This window comes from Plectropomus leopardus, chromosome 10 (assembly GCF_026936395.1).
Source record: "Plectropomus leopardus strain MGB_pleo_1.0 chromosome 10, ASM2693639v1, whole genome shotgun sequence".
In the NCBI taxonomy this organism is placed as follows: domain Eukaryota; kingdom Metazoa; phylum Chordata; class Actinopteri; order Perciformes; family Serranidae; genus Plectropomus; species Plectropomus leopardus.
Window position 1 is genome coordinate 20,097,665 of NC_142185.1, and position 19,266 is coordinate 20,116,930.

General features: G+C 37.6%; 1 protein-coding gene across 2 annotated transcripts in view; it reads left to right on the forward strand.

Moving 5' to 3' along the window:
• Positions 1-19,266, forward strand: part of map3k20a (mitogen-activated protein kinase kinase kinase 20a) — a 30,017-nt gene that overhangs the window by 4,094 nt on the left and 6,657 nt on the right. Inside the window, exons 3-12 of one of the 2 annotated variants that reach the window (XM_088083255.1) lie at positions 1,022-1,109; positions 4,929-5,030; positions 6,587-6,652; positions 6,785-6,813; positions 7,509-7,646; positions 9,439-9,525; positions 10,349-10,423; positions 10,520-10,626; positions 14,960-15,095; positions 16,166-18,451. In XM_088083255.1, the coding sequence (XP_087939381.1) occupies positions 1,022-1,109; positions 4,929-5,030; positions 6,587-6,652; positions 6,785-6,813; positions 7,509-7,646; positions 9,439-9,525; positions 10,349-10,423; positions 10,520-10,626; positions 14,960-15,095; positions 16,166-16,477 (1,140 nt within the window). In that variant the 3' untranslated portion in view covers positions 16,478-18,451. Of the gene's footprint in view, positions 1-1,021; positions 1,110-4,928; positions 5,031-6,586; positions 6,653-6,784; positions 6,814-7,508; positions 7,647-9,438; positions 9,526-10,348; positions 10,424-10,519; positions 10,627-14,959; positions 15,096-16,165; positions 18,452-19,266 lie in introns of those variants that run through there. The other variant, XM_042494483.2, reaches the window with a different exon arrangement.

Genomic DNA, 19,266 nt, shown 5'->3' on the forward strand with positions numbered 1-19,266 from the left:
CAAGTTTGTTGGAAAAAAACTCCAAATGTTTATGTTAAAGTGCAGTACAGTACACAGAGCTTTTATCTTGGAGTTCCATTTCTGTTAATTCTTGCAATATATTTTATTTCTTTGTTCTCTAATCCAACATGAAAAATTGAATGCATGGTAATCTAACCAATGTGTGAACCTTATACTAATGACTAAAGAGACATCTGGACCCTGTGGCTGGACCAGTTGTGAACTGCTGCTCTAGGCCCATTAATGACATGGCTCTTGGGATGCCAATGTTGGTCTGTTGGATGGTTCACTACTTTGGTTTGTGACCAATTACCTTCAAAGCTAATGGCATTTCCATCAGTTCTTTGCATTTAATTCAGTGCTGATCATCAAATGCTAACACGCTAAACTAAAACAGTAAGCATGGTAAACACTACACCTCCTTAGCATCAGCATATTAGCATGCTGCCATTAGCATTAAGCTCAAAGTACCACTGGCTGTTAGCAGGGTTGTGATGGCACCCTGTAGCAATTCGAATTCAACCAGGAAAAACCCTAGCACTGGGGTTCTGATTCTTGACTGCCCAGATTCTCAGCCGGATTAGCAAACTTTCTGATGCTGCTGCTACACAAATCCAACGCTTGGGTTTGAGTCGACTGAATTCAAATTGCTGCAGGCACTACTAAAGGTCCTGCTCCAGACCTGCGGCCCACTCTCACCTCTGCAAAGTAGTCTCCTAGGTGGGGAGTGGGTCAGAGGAACTGCATGGTGTGTTAGCTCAACAGATCTCATTTAGCATGTCTCATTTGTGTTCTGATTCACAGAGGGAGCGAGGCAAGGAGGGACTGACCATGATTTTATTCATTTTAAATAGAAAAAAATAGAAAATTAATATGTGGTGGTCAATGTTGTTATCGTGTTGGGCCACAAATAAACCAATGTATGGTAAACACTGCACTTATATAATGATAAGATATCTGCATAGTGACCTCCATTATCACTTATAAGTCATGTTTGTCTTCTTCTCTGTTCATTGCTTAGGCTGAAATCCTGAGTATCCTCAGCCACCGTAACATCATCCAGTTTTATGGCGCGATTGTTGAGGCTCCCAACTATGGAATTGTGACCGGTAAGATTTTTTAATTGTAAAGACTTTGTATTGACTGTGTCATAAATGCAGTATGTCTATGATAATCGGTGCTCTACAGAGCAGCCTGGCTACATCATGATTGAAAGCGCAGCAGCTGAATCTGTTTGCATCAGTTGCAGTTTGCTCAGCACTGAATGGTGCAGAGGTTTCTATGGAAGCATTAGTGAATGCCAGAGGGTTCAGGAAGCGCACACATTGATACAGTAGTTGTATGCCCCTGTTTTTTTTGTGTGTGTGTTTAGGTTAGAGGCTGAGAAGAATAAACCTAATGTAGCATGGGGCCCTTGATGCCTTTGCACAAATTTACACTTTACTGTGGAGATATCATTTAAGTTTTATTGTGTCTTAAACTCTCTTTTCTGTTACAGTTTTGTGTTTCTTACTGTAACAACATCAATCGCCCTGCTCTGTTATGTGATGATAAACATCCACATTTGGATGTAAGAGAAATTCAACTAAATTCTTTTGTCTGGAGCAGAAGGCCTTTTTTTAAAAAAACTTTTGCCTATTTTGAATGTTGTGGCTTTTTTTTACTCACATACAGTTTGCTGTTCTGATGATGCCCCAAATCACAGGTTAATGGTAATTAGCTACATAGGGCGAATATAGTAGTTATTATATATAATGCAACTACTGACTACTTCTCCCAGTTGTGATAGGTCTGTTGCATTTTGTTCTTCTGGTTGTCCATCCCATTGTCATGAACATAATATGTCAAAAACGCCTTGAGGGAATTTCTTCATATTTGAAACAAACGTCCACTTGGACTCAACAATGAACTAATTATTTTCTGGCGGTCATCGCTCAAAAGTTAAAGTCCCTGTGACCTTTTTTGTCTCATTAACACAATATCTTACGAACACCTTCAGGGAATTTCATCAAATTTGGTACAAACGTCGACTTGGACTCATATATTGATAAGAATTAGTTCCTCACAAAACATGTTTTTGGCCATAGCTCAAGAATTCATAAGCAACTTCTGACAAAATTTCACAAAAATATCTAAAAGGATAAAATGAAGTGATGACATTTCTTATCCAGCGCAAGGTGATGCCTTCAAATTTCTAGTTTTGTCTGACCAACTGCAGAAAACCCAAAGATATTCAGTTTACAGGTTTACAATGGTATAAATCAGCAAATCCACACATTTCAGAAGCTGGAAACAGTATATTTTTCTTGATAAATGCATTTAAACAATTTCTCAATTGTTGTCAATTGGTTTTCCGTCTATAAACCAATCAAATAATCAAGTAATTATGTCAGCACTAGATACAATTGAAATTTAATTTGCAGTTGCACAAATAAAGAACATTCCCCCTCTGAAAAGTTCACCAGGCAGCCCTGCAGCAGCAGCTCAGGAAGCTGCGTTATAGGCTCACATGTTCACTTACACAATATCCACTTGTAGGCCTCTTGGGGTGAATAAAGCAATACCATTTCTTTTTGCCATTATTAAAAGGTCTGTGTCACATTCGGGAAACCTTGTGACTCCCCACAGGTCATATGATTTCAATGTCTAGTCCATAGAGATCGCTTTCCTTCCAGGAAAAAGTTGAACAAATTGTCAGGGAAAGTCTCAGCAGCCCTCACTCACATCCTGAACAGGGAGTATCACCTCCTTTATTCATGTGGACAATACACCACATCCCACAGTGCAGCTTGAACACATAAAAGATGTTCCTTGTTTTGTTCTGTGATTCAGGCAGGGAAATTGATAAATAAAAGAGCCCATAATTCCTATGTGTTCTCTTTAAAGCAAATGTGATTAGGGCTTGTTATCTGATGCAGTAAAATGACATGTTTAGGTGTTATTACATTACATTTAGTGACAGAATCATTTGTCTAAAGCCCTTAAGCCCTTAAACTCCACAAGAACAAAGCTGGATACCATCAAAAAATTGTAAACAAACATGCTAATAGTGATACAGTACAAACAGTATTAGTTCTCTAGCTTGAAACTTACTACTAATGAAATGTTTTCACCGTAATTGTTTGCATGATTAGGGTGGTAACAATTTAATTTGCATAACCTTGGTGACTAGAAATTTGTGTTTGTAAAATTTCCATCACCATGCTGAGATAATTATGTCCGTTTATTAAAGGAATTAAGTGATAGAAGTATTGTGAGACATCATCTTTTGACAAGACTACAAAGTTGGGCAACTGCTGCCTCTATAGTTTCCTATCGTTCACTCACGCAGCTGTGAGTCCTGACGGTGTATTTCCCATTTCTCTGCTTTAAACTTTTAGCAAACAGCAGTTAATTTACCTGACAACACTTTGCATGCTACTTTACATAGATTATGAATTCAAATGTTTTGTGTCTCTGCATGTTCTCACCCTGTGAATTAGACCACAAAAGGGAAACTGATTTTGTCTTCATTAGAAAGAAGACTGAAATAATTGTGAGTCCTGTGAAATCTGTAAATGTCATGCTCTCTATGTTGTTGCTGTTGTAACATAACTGTATAAAAAGACCCAGAAATCATTAACAGTTAAGTGATAGCATTTGGAGTTGTGATAATTAAACCTCATGGCACCTTAGTAGCTGCTGTAGTATTTTGCAGCTGTGAAAGAGTTCGGTTTTGTTGTCAAGGAGCTGGTTTGTGTCTCTGTTTATTAAAGCAGAATCTAATTAGCACCAGATACAGGAAACATGTTTATGGTCATCCTGACCATGCCATGTGCACAGTCATCAGCTCTGTTATAAATTTCCTCTGTCTGTTGACATACAGTATCAGACTCGGCAGTTCCCTCTCTGTAACAGCCCATATCTATAACCTGTCTGATAAACCTGTATGTCTCTGGTAACCTGCGTGAGTTTAATGATATCTGCTGTCACTTAGCGGCTTCATAAACTGAATTATAGTTTAATGTAAAGGTGAATTTCCCTGTGCAATACACTTTAACACAAACTGATGAAAACTTGTCTCTGACTTTACACTAATGAATGATAAAATGAAAATGCAGTTTACAACAGGAAACCATATTATCCGTGGAATGTAGATGAACGTATTAAAGTGCAAAGGTGCAGAAGCAGACAAGTCCTCACTTGCACACAGGTGAAGTCAGGTGAGCTTATTTGTACGTCAGCCAGCGTTTGCTAAAACACAATTAAAAAACTCATGCAAAAATTATACTCATAATATTAAAAAACATTGGTGCATTTTATGATTGTTAATTAGATTCCTGTCTTGGCGCCTGTGTATGTTTACATTGCTGTGTTGGACCATGATTGGGTTATTATGCACAAACAGAGGTTTCCTGCTGTTTCACCTGGTATGATAGTGCTAGTTAATCTTGATTCAAGCCTCACTATATCTCTGTCTACAGGTAGCAAAAATGTTGCTCTGCTTCATCCATTTGTGTTTGATCAAATCTTTATCTGTATATCTGACAGCTGTGAGGGGCGTTTGCAAAAGGTTGTCAAGGCCCACAGGAAATGCTCCATTCCAAGTGTATGAAATTTAAGAAAACAGAGTTCTAGATACAGTTGATAATGTGTGGGCGCCTGAAGCTCATAGTGTTCAGCTACACTGTGATAAATTGCGCTCACCCACAGCGACAGGTCAGTGACAGGAGCAAACTGTAAACAACACACTGTCAGCTGGCTTCTTGCAGTCATCTGGCAGAATTTCAATTTTCAATTGTTTTCACGTAATGCTCTCACATACTGCACTCATATGGACAATGTAACAGCTCAAGAGAACAGTTTTGTCATTGTAAGACATTTCACCATTACAAACTGTCAGTCACTCCAGATGATACAAACTCAAACACAATCACGTTTCTCCACAGAGTATGCGAGCGGTGGATCGCTGTATGATTACCTGTCCAGTCCCGAGAGTGAGGAAATGGACATGGGCCAGATCATGACGTGGGCTGCAGAGATTGCCAGAGGTAAATGTGACATTTTTTTCTATTTCCTTGATTATATTAGTAATTAACAGTTGATTGTGCCTGTCAATAACACAGTCTATATGAATTAATTAATATAAATCCTTTATTTTTGCAGGGGTAAGTCATGGAGAGCAAGCGCTTGAATGTTTACAGAGTTTTACAATGTAACAATAGGTTACATACCCTGCTGGTGATGATAAAAGTCCAACTTAACTAAAATTCTTACCAAATGTAGAAAGCGGTTGTTATATGACAAATATGAAATATAACAAAACAGAAAATGTGAGAAACTAAATTTTAGAAAGTAAGGAGGCTGGTACAGTATGTTTAAATTTTCTTTTGGATAGCAAACAGTTGTAACAAAACTGATATGTCTATATTACTACTTTCTTCAGTAAAAGATTATATGTTTCTATAAAAAGCCAACTTTCTATAAAAAGCCAACTTAGAGTTTGAGCTTATTTATCTAACCCAAATAAAAAACACTTTGCAATATTCAAACATCCAATATAATGTTAATGATGAGGGAAAAAGATTTGAGAAAACCACAAATATTCTCTGTTTTTCCTTCATTCAGTCACTTGCGTTGATGTTTAGAGTTTGATTGTTCACATCTTTAGCTAAACACCTCTTAAATTGTTTAGCAGGTCGTAGCTTAACCAGTCTGTAGACCTATTAAAGTACCTGTAAAAATCTCAACATATCATAAAACATGGTATCAAAGATGCAAACAGATTGTTAAACAGCAGCACCATGGTGATTTGTCGAATTCAAATCTATGCTGAAGCGGCGCTGTGCTGAGGTCTGAAAAACAGATCATTTGCCAGCAGGTTAAATCAGATATTTTGGTAAGAAACAACCATAGCTGTGAAATTATTAAAATGTCTTATAAGGCAAGACATCTTTCTTCACTTTTTTTGCTGCAGGCTGAAGTCCTCATTTGTTGCAGTCATTATTAATGTACTTATTGTAAACAATTTTTTGATTGCTTTATTGTGCGCAGACACAATGTTTATTTAAATTTGAATTACACATTGTCACTCTGTCGGGACCTAGAAAAATGCTATTTATACAAATTATAAATCATGGCAACATGTACATCCACGCAGAAAAGAGTCTCCAAACAATAAATCAATCAAATCAAATCAATTTACATTGAAAGAAAGCGATGTCAGTTTTGGCCAAATCAATAATTAAATCAGAACAGCACCTTATCACTTTGGTAATCTGAAATAAGAGAATTACAGGAGCCTATAAATTTGAAAACCTTCCTATCTTTACATGGAGTTTTCAGTTATTTTTCCATTGATTTGCCTCCAATAAAAGGATACTGTAGGTCTACATGTGGATGGAAATATAAATAAGTATGAAATCTTAATTTTGCTCATTAGTAGAGTACTAATTGTATACATTTCTAGTCAAAGCAGCAGGTCTCCCTTATTGCTACTCATACACATACAATATTTCAAACAGGATGACAGATGTTTTATTTTCCAGCAGTGTATGTAGGAATTTCAAGTAATCTGCTTCTGAAAAACTCTTTATTTCCGCTTTAGGAATGCACTATTTACATTCAGAGGCCCCCGTTAAGGTGATCCACCGTGACCTGAAGTCCAGGAATGGTAACGAATTTGATCTATATCATGTGCTTTTTGTGTTCAAAACTATAATATTTTTTATATGAATGCTACATATTGTTTATTTAAAGTGAATATTGACTTTAATTGACTTTTAAACCTTATTTCCTCTTTCAGTTGTTGTGGCAGCAGACAAGGTTCTTAAGGTAGGTTTTTATTATACCCTGAAGAGACACATTTTTCCAATTTTGTCTGGTTAGCTGAATGTTTAAACTTCTATATCAGAATTTGAGAGGAGTAAGAGCATGAGATCTTGGCATGTTATTTACCTACAGTATGTGGACACAAGAGGGCAGTGACTAACTTAACATGTTCAAGACACCAGTGACAGCATTATAGAGATGCTTTACTGTACAAGAATCTTTGGTGGATGAGACCAGTAGAAAAGAAATTTAACAAAAACTCATCACACTATACTGTACCTTTTCTTTGCAGAGTTAATATTTTATAAAAACTATTCAGTAACTCCAACATATTTTGAAACAGGTTCTGCATTTACCTGATGAAATAAAGAGCCACATTTTCTGAAATGAAACAAGAGCCACATTTTCTGAAATGAAACAAGAGCATAGTGTGCCAAATAGCAGTGACGAAAATAGCAATTGAGTCCAGGCGTAAATGATGTAATTACAGTCCAGCAGATACCCACATTTGTAGCATTTACTAACATCAGCATCACCACCAGATGCATACTTGCAGATAATTTCAGCCACTGTTCTTTTTCAAAAGAAAAAAACCCTTCTTGCTGCTGGTTTGATTTGTGCATAATAAGTACGTTGGTCTATGGATGATGGCTATGGATACCAAAATAAACAATGTGATCATATCATCATCACTTCAGATCTGTGACTTTGGGGCATCCAAGTTCCTGACCCACACAACACACATGTCCCTGGTGGGCACGTTTCCCTGGATGGCTCCGGAGGTGATCCAGAGTCTGCCTGTATCTGAGACCTGTGACACTTTCTCCTTCGGTGTGGTGAGTGACAAGAAGCATCCTCATAAAACTGATACAATTTTAAAAATGTATAGATCATTGTTTTGGCACATATTGCCAGCTACAGGGTTAAAGCCAGCAATAGTCTGACCCACGTATAGTGTCTAGGACAGTTCACTTATTCCTAAAATTAAAAGTAAGTTATGTGCACAAATGTTCTTAAGTGTTACAGCTTGATCTCAGCTACCAAATCAGAGCTCCAGAGGTCCCAGAAATCCATTCAGAGTCTACTGGCCCCTTTAGCCTGTAAAAAAAAAATAGTTTTAGCTACTTTATATAGTGTGTCTAAGTTTGACTCATCACTAAAAATGTTCTTGACTCATGAGTCAAAATGTAGGACCATTGTCTTTTTTTAAAGGTTTGACCAGTGTACATACTGCTTCAGTTATTCTACAGAAAGGGTCGTAAAATCCAGTGAGATTGTATTCATTGTAGCACATCAAAGATCATTAAATGAATGACTGATGAGAACAGAAAGACTCAAAGCTGAGTTGACCCATTTATATAATGCCCTTTTGCTTTGAAAGACAAGATTTGACCAACAATGTATAATTCTGTCTTTAAAACAAAGCTATGTAATTGTATCAAAAATGTTCAGTACATTTGTAGAAATTGCACTGAAGTCACTCATGGCTTAAAAAACAAAACCTGTCAGTCAACCAGTCCGACTGATATTTTCATTTCTGCATTTCTCTCTCTGCTTTAGTGGACTTTACAAGTTATTTTGACCTTTGCAGAAACCTCTTCAAAACTTTCTGTGTCTTTTTTCTTCTTGAATCTCTTGTGAAGTTTCTGTCGAAAGAGTCTTGGATGTCATTTTAAAATGTAAACCAGTCACTCTTACTTGGCTTAAAAATGCAGTTTTCATTATACTAGAGTAAATTACTGATATAAAATTTAAAAAAAAAGTTTCCTTATGTACAATGGGTAGGATTTTACAAGCTAAACAGACGCTGTTAATAGTTGCAATGAGTGCTTTTAAGTACTGTGAAAATGGTTTCAGATTTACAGTCTGTGATTTACAGACTTACAGGCAGATTTACAGCCTGCTCACTTTTCTGAGGAGCTAATTTGTTTAGTAAAATAAATACATGTAATAAGAGGCAGCTGGCAAAGCTGCCTCTTATTACATGTATGTATTTTGCAGAAATTCAAAAATATAGTGCACATATACAGTAGAGCCCTTGGGTGTTTCGCCTTTTAATGATCTAATTCTTTAAAGATGTTGATGCATGTTGTTGCTTCAGACAATGCTGAATAATGACTTAAAACCACATAAATTATCAAGTATTATTATTGTTATCCAGAAATCATTGCAACCTTCAATCATTGTTTGATATCTGATATTAATATTTTTGTCTGTTGAATGTGGTCTCTAGGAAAAGAAACAAGTTTTTGATGTTTTTTTGCATATGAGTACACATCCTTTAGAAACAGACAAAAGATACTTATCAGCTCTGCCTATACCTTTTTCCTGTGAAAGCCAGCCACAGTGGGGCAAAAAAAAGATTATAGATGTTGTTTGTTGATAAAGCTTACACATGTATATGCATCATTTTTTAGCATTAGGCAAGGCAAGGCAGCTTTATTTGTATAACAGATTTCACACAACAGATCAATTCAAAGTGCTTTACAGAGCAATAAAATATAAAAACATGAAAAAAGATACAGATTTGCAATAAAAGAGAAAAGAGATAAGATACACAAGGTAAAATCAATTACTAAATTAAATATTTGTTTGTATACTAACCTTGGCTCTTGACTTCTGTAACAGGTGCTTTGGGAAATGCTCACCCGTGAGATCCCCTTCAAAGGCCTGGAAGGTTTACAAGTGGCCTGGCTCGTGGTGGAGAAAAATGAGGTACTCCAGTGTGTAAATATATGTGTATATACCATTCACAGTATAGGAGAATCATTATTGTCCAGATAAATAACCTTTAATACTGAATCAATAATTTGATTTATACGTATATGCAGCATATTGTCAGGAACGGTACTTAACTGCATTTTGACATCATTGTACTTCAATGTTATACTTATTCCCTGCTCGAGGTTAAAGGTGTGAAATGCCATGTTAAGGAAATTATCAGAAATACCCTCATTTGCTTTCTTGCTGAGAATTGGTTGTAAAACCACTCTCATGTCTTCACGGTAACTATGAGATCACAGCCAACAGGTGGTTATTTTAGCTTATCATAGCTTTAAAGGGAAACTATCCCCATTTTCTAAAATCATACATGTTATTTCTATGGTTTAAAACAGTCTGAAAATATAAGTAAACCTTAACAACTCTCTCTCAAAGTCAGAAACCCAAGAAGAAAGTCTCAAACTTGTGATGCCACCAAGTATTAGGCTTTGAGCTGCTCTATAGACAATGAATGGTGAAAGATTTTCTTGATGACACTGAGATGTAGGTGAAATTTCTTGCACAACAGTTACAGGTTTGAAATTGTCTCGTTGCAAATGAACTAGGCTTCAAAAAAGAAAAGCAGTTCCAGACTTAATACTTGAGGACATCACAAGTTTGAGACTTATATGCTCTGTTTTCTGGTCAAGGAAACAACATACTGGTATTCTTAATTGACTCTCGTCAAGAAAGTGAATGAGTATATATTCCAAAATATCAATCTATTCCTTAAAATCAGCTCCCCTTCCTCACATTCACATCTAACTGTGTATTTCAGAGGTTAACCATCCCAAGTGGCTGTCCTGCCAGCTTCGCTGAGCTCATGAGGAACTGCTGGGCAACAGACCCAAAAGTGAGTGATCCGCTGAGTTACATTAGCATGCAAATTGACAACATATGTATGCTTTCATTTCAATCATACAAAGCGAATGTTTGTGTGTTGATTTAGGAAAGGCCAATGTTCAAGCAGATCCTCTCTACTTTGGAGTCCATGTCTAATGACAGCCAACTTCCTCAACAGTGCAACTCTTTCCTTCACAACAAGGCTGAATGGAGGTAATGTGATCAGCCATTCTCCCCGGCCCAGTAAACGTATTTATAACTCTCTCTTTTTTCACCAACATACTGCCTCAGCCTAAGGAAATGTGCAACTGTTTTCAAAGAATGATGTGGAAATGTAGCTGATGGGGGCCGTGAAATTCAAAAAAGGACTTGAGATCGTGCATATAGATCTTTAATAATTACACTGATAGCTCCATAAAGGCATGAAAACCTCCAAAGAATCATCCATCTGGATATACTTCCTCTCTTTACCCATAAGGCCCTAAAAATAATCACCATCTTTTTCAAGTAGAAGTGTTTAATTGGGTTGTATGAGCAGCTGGAGGTTTGGTGATGTTCAGCACAGCCTGAGTCTCAGCTGTTACTTTATTCTCTGTCTGCCTCTCTGCGGGGCTTGTCTGTGCTCTGAGGTTTTTTTTTCCTCAGAAGTTGTGCTGGTGGCATCATGTCCAGGCAGCCATCTGCAGGTGGAGCAGGTTGGAGTGAATTTGCTGCTGGAAAACAGAAACTAAGAATGTGTGATACAGAAAGAAGCATTTGTTTTAGCTCAAGAGGTTTGATACTGTCGACTTAGCTGGCAGAAAGTGAAAGGAGAGGCTTGTGAGTGATCAGAGCAGAAGGTAACTTCACCAGAAAGGGGCAGATATGTGGTATTTTGACCTCAGAACAATAAGATATGTTGTGCATATTACTGTTTTTCTCAGTTAGCTGAATTTGCACTATCAAGGAATTACTAAGGAATAGATAGATATAAGGTGCAGACGTACGTTTGTGGTTAAAGTGCTAACTTTAAGTGGAAAGCTGTAGTTGGTAACATTTATAAAAAAAATGTTTTTTTCATATTTGCCTTTACTGTATTCAATCAGCACTAAATGAGATAGAGAATCTGAAAAAAAATCTGCTTACTCTGTTGCCCTGTAGCACTTCTAATGGCTTTAATGCATGTAAATGAAAACAACCAATCAGAGCTGAGGAGTCTGTTATGCAGCTTTCAGTCACTGCTCATAAATTGTGGTCAAACTGTCAAATATGCTGATCAGATATAAAACAATATTCTGTTACTGGATTTACCAGGATTTACTTTATTTACCTTTTTTTTAACCTATTTTTTGTACTGTTTAGCTGCGAAATGAGAAAGTTGGTCTGACTGGTGGGCAGTGCTTTCAGCTTCTGTTCACTGTCTAACATGGAAGCTATGTCACAAACGTTCTCATTTTACAGCTAAACAGTACACAAAAGTATGTTTATGACAACATTTAAGGCTGCAATGCAGTAACAGAAACTTGATTCTTATTTGATCAGCGCTGCCTTCTTTGACAGTTTGGCCACAGCACACGAGCCTTGATTGATATGATTATAATAATAATATTAACTTTATTTATATAGCACCTTTGAAAACAGTTGTTTACAAAGTGCTTTGATGGACAGTAAAACAGTAAAACAGTAAACAGTAACACTAAGAGGCAAGAACAAAAAGTGTATACAGAAGGTCAACAAGATTACAGCACGAAAAGGAATAAAAGTGATAGCGCTAGTGGATCTCAAATGGCAGTTAAAGAAGTGAATTAATCAATTTAAGAAAATTAAAGAATAAAAGCAATAGAAGCCAATAAAAATAATATGAGAAGGAGTGTAAGAAGACAGCTGCTTCGGAGACTCTTTGTCTCTGATTGGTTATTTTTTGTGCACCGTGGTCCATTTTAGCAAATGCCATTTGGAGGAGGAACATGATTTTTTTTTTCACTGAATAGCCGTGTCATGTACATCTTTAAGAATAAAGTGAAAATTTCAGCAAATATGAGAAAAAGATGAGGTATTTTGGCTTTATTTTAATATGTTCTTTGGTCATAAAGCAAAATATTGGAAAAATGGAAAATTTGACCTGAAAATGGCACTAGATGAAAAGTCAGGAAAGTTATTATGAGCCATCCTGAGAGAGACACAAATAAACAAACAAAAGAAACAGTCAACATGTGGTGAGCAGAGGAGTAGACAGTAAACCTCAATTCAGTCATCTCCCTTGCCCTCTGTCGTCACTCTGTGAATGTAAACACTCACTGTTTGCTGTTTTTAAGTGGAGAGTCACTACTTATCCTTTTGTCAGACCCATTGTCCTAGTGTTGACTGCATTGTACTTTGTTTGTACAAAGACCAAATGTCAAGCTCTGAGAGAATAATGGTCAAAGCAGATGAAATAACTCAGTGGTTGCTTATTTTACAACCACTAAATCCATATCTTGTATTGTGGAATGTATGTGGAATTATCTGGCTAAGAAGTATATATAGACTGAGTCACATTAGGTAAACATGTAAAACTAAACAGATGCCTCCTGTTGCACTCTGTATCAGAGCAGTTTGGACAGAATAAGAACTACTTAGAAAAGAGAATTCTGTGATGCATTGGGTGACTTGAAATCCCAAATGTTTGTCAGGAAAGTGGGAGGCACAGTAAATGATTAGGGAAGTTGAGTGTTGAGTGGAAATTGTTTGAAGTGGGAAGCTTCAGGGGGAGGACCGGGGGGAGTAAGGACTGGCTTTCCTGCTTAGGCTGCGTGTGTTTAAGAACAGAAAAGTGTGAGAACGAAGTTTTTGTTGGGCTGAAGCTCAGCATGGATTTCCACGACACACTGTGCAGCCCCACCTGCTGGGCAAAACAAACTTCCCCCAACGTGAAGTGAACATGAGACATTGTCCTGTCCTTGGCATTCAAAGCGTCAGATGCAGACTAATCACCTTCTGACTGCAGGGCATCTCTGGTGTTGTTTACAGTTTTGTTTGTGTTTTGTTTTGGAAGTGTCACTGTGTACTGTCCTAATGCTCTAACTCTGATTAATTTCACTATTATTTACGCTATGTGGTTTAATGGATAAAGCTTGTGGTGATACTTAACATTTTCTTATTGTCAACAAATCCAATGAAAAGACCAAAACTTGAGATTAGAGCTCCGTAACCTATTAAACCCTCTGACCTGCTGGTGAGTTACTCAACCCAAACAACTGCTATGCAGCCAATCATTGTTGCTCAAACCCACATGACTTAATTTCAGATCCTAGTGGAAATCCCAAAGTTTCAAAAGATGCCAAATATTTCTATTTAATGGAATGATGCAGCCATAAAAACCACCTATCCTATCCACCTAAACACCTATCCTCACACAGCGGCTCGAATGACACCCTACAAATTAATGCCCACAGATGGCGTTACATGCTTCATGTAAAGTTATGGAGGTTAGGTTTAGAAAAAGAAACATAGTGACAACATATCTTAAAATAACTCAAAGTTCACTCAAAGTTCACTCAATCACTGTTCTCCGGTGGAAAGTCTCAGGGAAAAGTCCAGTTTTCGCAACCCATCCATCTCCCAACCTGACTCTTAAATATACTGGTTTTCAACCTGGTTGTTCTGACCCCTAGTAGGGGTTGCAAAAGCTTCAAGGAAACCACAAGGCCTTGTTGATTATTACTTAAAAACAAAACTCACAGGATAAGGGCACGATGAAGACCTGAACACAGGCTACTGTATATTCACAGAGCTTTCACCTAACAGCCTCCTCCTGCATTACAAAAGACCATGATTGAAAATATTCTTAGAGGGAATGAAAAAGTTACTTTGTCTAAGTATATAAAGTATGTGTGATTATTATAAATAATAAAATGTATGTAATATTGTACAAAAGGTTCCCAAAAAATATCATAGAAGGTCATCTCTCATGAAATATACACAGAAAAATGTGCTTAAAATTCATCCAAAGTGCCAGTTATACACAAACTTCCTACAGTTATTGCATTCACTGTTTAGGCTAATTATACAGTTCATCGGTTAATCTATGCTGTTGTTCTGTATTGTTATGCATTGAATATAACATGAAACTTAGTCATGGGTTGTCAGTTTACTCAGTGTCAAAAAGGAGACTGGATGACATGCTTTGTCATTTTATTAAATGCGAGCGCTGTAGTTTAACCAACACACACTGTCCTGCTGTAAGGATAGTCAAGGGCACCAAATGTGTGTCAATACGTGACTGAAAATAGTTCCCAACAAATGCACAATGTAGTCCTCTTTGAGACATTTTGGCCACAAGCAACAGTGCCCACTTGTTTCAGGACACAAGTTTGATTTTTAAAAAATATATATATTTGCGTCTCAAAAAAATGTACATCTTCATAAGGAAGAAATAGGCTTGGGGCTGAGTGCCAAAGTCAAGAAAATATTGAAAAACATATTGTTGGTTTTAGTGTTCTAGTGAAAAATATTGAATAATATAAGTCTTTTACATATGGAACACAAATGTGAAATGTTGACATTGCTCTTTTGCTTTGTATTGCAGGTGTGAAATTGAAGCAACACTTGAGAGACTTAAGAAGCTGGAGAGAGATCTGAGTACCAAAGAGCAGGAGCTGAAAGAGCGTGAGCGCCGTTTAAAGATGTGGGAGCGCAAACTCATTGAACAGTCCAACAGCCCGGTGAGTTCCTCATTATCCCCTCTCCACCTTGGTCCACCTTCACCCTCAGGACAGCTGCCACAAACTGTAAAGTGGTCATAGCAGCAGCACCTCACTTTTACACTGCTGGTTACATGTGTGTTTCCTTAGTCCCACTGGGAGAGTGACAGAATTCCCCTGATCATCCTGTGAGGTGATGTGGAAATGGACAAGCAGTGAAATGAAAATAAAAACTGTGAAATGAGAAGGGGAAAAGCACATTATGAGAACATTATAGGCAATACTTCATTTATGTGCAGTGTAGTGCACAGTTGCCCAACAATCATGATGCACAGAGTGAATTCTGCATTTCTCACTGGAATTCATATTGAATTGTGAGTGTTGCAGAGCTGCAGTTCACAGCTTTGCTGTTTACTTTTGTTTTCATGCATTGTGTTATTTGCATGCAACAGACACAACAGATAAAAAATCTGGTTCTCCTTGTTTGCACTTTGTGTTTCTGTCAACAAAACGTGTTTGTTTTCTTAAAACCCGTGATCGAATGCCATCATGGCTTACAGTATAGATAACGTGAACACCTTTGAATCAAGTACACTGAAATCATTTCTGGTGTTTCTTTTCCTTTTCTCCTCTTTATTCTGTAGTTCTGTTATTTTAACTTCACCGGCTACACTGTAAAATCTGACAAGTCCATTTAAGTTAAAAAAAATCTAGGAAACGAATTGCCTTGAAAAGTAAATATAACTATTAGTCCTAATTTATGTGAACATTATATATAATTGTTAAGTTGACTTAAAATTTAGTTATATTTATTGAATTTTGTGAATTTGTTGCAACTTAAAAATGACAAATTTAATTAAATAAGTCTTTCTAAGTGTTAACAACTTCAGTATGAAAATTTTAAGTAAGATCAACTCGTCAGATTTTCCACTGTAATTTTCTTCTTGGGTTGGGGTTAAAATAGTCCACTATTCTTATTTACACTTATTTTGTGGTTTGCAACTGATTACTTACTTCCTTTTCTGATCTATCCTCTCCTCTTATCTTTTACCCCTGTATCCCTCCTCTCTCCATCTGTCTCTGCCTCTCAGCTCTTCTTACCTGTGGCAAAAAAGATAAGCGCTAAGTCATTCTATCAGTCTAAGATGGAAGAATCAAACAGTTCACAGATGTCGTGTCAGATCACAACCTCCGGTAACGAGGAGGTGAATCTACAGTCGATGATGAAAGGCTTTGAGGACGTGCTTTCCTTGGACTTTGGCCGGCCTGTCCTGCACTCGGGCATGCAGGTCAACATGCAGGCCAGGCAGAACTCCTCCGTGTCGAGCAGTGTCAGAGAAGGACACAAAATCAACATGACTCTGGGGATGGGACGCTTCACTTGGTCTGACGACAGTGAATGAAGCTCTCCGACGCTCTGTGTTGCCCCAGCTGCATCTGTCATATACTGTAATGTCACTTAATACATTATTGGTGTTGTGGAAGCACTACTTTGTAATGAATTGCTTGTTAAGTCATGATTATTTTGAACAATAATCATGAGTAACATCAGAATCACTATTTGTTCAAGTTGTATTCAGAGATAGCTCAATGTAGCATGGAACAATATTACAGAATATGTTTTTGTAGCCCACCACCTATGGATATTATGGATGTCATTTACCGTATGCCTAATGTACTGGATGTATAGTGCCATGCTGTGAAGAAAGAGCCACGTGAGCCAGTTGCTTAGAGAAGGCCAGGCTTTTATGATGAAGTGACATTTTGCTGACATTAAGATTGGCCAATTTGTTCTGGATGTGGTGGAGTGCAGTTGTTGAGACGCAGTCTCTTACCAGGAAGAGAAAGTACATGTTTTTTCCTCTGACTGACCCAGGTTCAAAACAGCAGGAGAGGGACTTTTCTGTGTGGCTGTCAGCTTCATTCTCTCATTTCACATTTTACTTTTCAAGACAGGCTTCTTTTATAGGCCTAAAAAGATTTTTAAAATGAATAAGTATTTGTAATAATAACAAGGTCTCGGCACTAAACAGCCTCAATCAGAAGTAGTAGATTTTAGCAAATATGTTTTTCATTTAAAGGTCCAGTGTGTATAATTTAGGGCAGTGATACGCAACTCACTACCTATGGGCCAAATATGGCCCCTGATAGGGTGCCAGGTGGCCACCAAACATTTTCTTGTTTTTGCATCTGTCCCTCTGAGACAAGCAGGTTGTGAAAAACCCAGATTTTAAATTTAAAACTGATTTATTCAGTGTTTGAACTGGTTTTAATCACAGCGTCCGTTTGTTTAGGGGATAAAGAGACCTCTGTGGATTTCGATTCCCGCTAAAAACTTCCTGAAAGTCTTAGTTCTCAGAAATAAAAGTTGAGCACACAAAAGCATGCAGCTGCCATTCCCTGACGTGCCAAACAGTGTCTGAGAAACACTGATTTTTAACATGAAGCTGTTTTGTTCAGTGGTTTTACAGGTTTAAATCACCAGGTTTGTTTGTTTTGGAGAGGAGGAGACCTCTGCAGATAATTCGGCTCTTGTTAAAAAACCCTCTGAACAATAAACATTGAAGGAATCTTAACAGGGAGTTCCGGCTTGGCACAGGAGAGAAGTTTCAGCTGGTTGCAAACTGCAGTGCTCACTTCTAGATGCCACTAAATGCAACACATTACTCCTTTAATAATAACACGTTTCTGCAGGAAAAGGCCGCATTCACAAGCCAAAGATTGTTACCAAATATAGAATTATTTCCTTCTGCAGACACATTTTACATACAGTAACACATCATATGGTCCAACTGAATATTATCCTCCATTCCTGCACTTAACAGTAGAGAGAACTGTATTAGCATTAGTGTTCAGTTAGGTATTAGGCTTCATCTGGGGGAAGGACATGCTTCCTTGAGCATAGCCCATTAAATTGTCCCCTTGGCTTGTTATCATCAGTCAGTCTCCTGAGGATGTAATCCTCTGTGTTCCTGTGTTGTTGCTTGTTAGAGTCCTGCCATGAGCTAATATTCCCATTCAAACATTGCTTGTACCGCTGCGCCATCAAGCCTCACACACACACACACTTAGAGCAGACATAACAATTAACACACTAGCAATATTTACATTTCCCTGTGTGAAATCCAGACACTTCAGAAACATTCAGCCTACACACGCATCTCCTGGAGCTTTCCCCGAGATCATACGACCAGCAGCTTCTTGATGTGACTTGTTTTCCTTCACTGTTGTGTCAATAAATCCGTTTCTGTTAACTCTGTTTCGTGATAATGATGTTGTATTACTGCTATTATTACCAAACCTTTTATGACTGAAGACAGAACAGAGCGTGACTTGTATCATTTTAATAAGATTGTAAAATATATTGCTCCACTAGGTATCTTGGTTGAGCTGTTTCTTGCGATATGAATAACTCCCGGTATTCATGGTCTGATTACCCATCATCTACTCAGTCCACATGGGGGCAGAATTGTGTGAACTAAACCCAAGTCTTTATTCCTCCTGCAGATCCCACACAAATAAACACAAAAACTCCCGTTTGGAATTTGAGATAGTGCTTTGAGAACGAAGCTCCGCAACACATTTTTGTGAAATACAATATGCTGCTTGAAAAGTGATGTTAAGTTACTCCAATGAGACTTTTGGCAGCGGCAGAGTGTTTCTGAATCTGTTTACTTCCGAACCGCGGCACTGGAGGAGGCGGAAAACGCTGCAGGGCTGAGTGGCTTTATGAGGCGGCGGGCTGCACTGAAATGTATGGCAGCGACTGTCTATTGAGAGCGGCATTCAGCTCATAATCTGAGCTGTTATCAGATGTCGTGGGAAGAAGACAGTGAATGGGGGATTACTCATTCATTTAGTCATCTTTCCTCCAATTTTCCATTGCATTATTTCTGTCATTACACACCAGTCTCATGATCACAATGATGAAATCTTTATTTTGGCTGGCACGTTTCTGCCTGATTTCATTTAATGAGCAATAAATGATTTATCATTCAAACAGATCACGTTAGATCAGTCAGATGGACATTTTGGTGTGATATAGACCATTAGAGAGAAGTTGTCTTAATGGCACAGCACAATAACCGGAAAAGTAATGGCTTTGCAGACACGAAAAACATGGCTATTTTCCATTTTAATAACATTTACTTAAGTCTTGTGATATTTACTTTAAAATCTGAACACACACCTT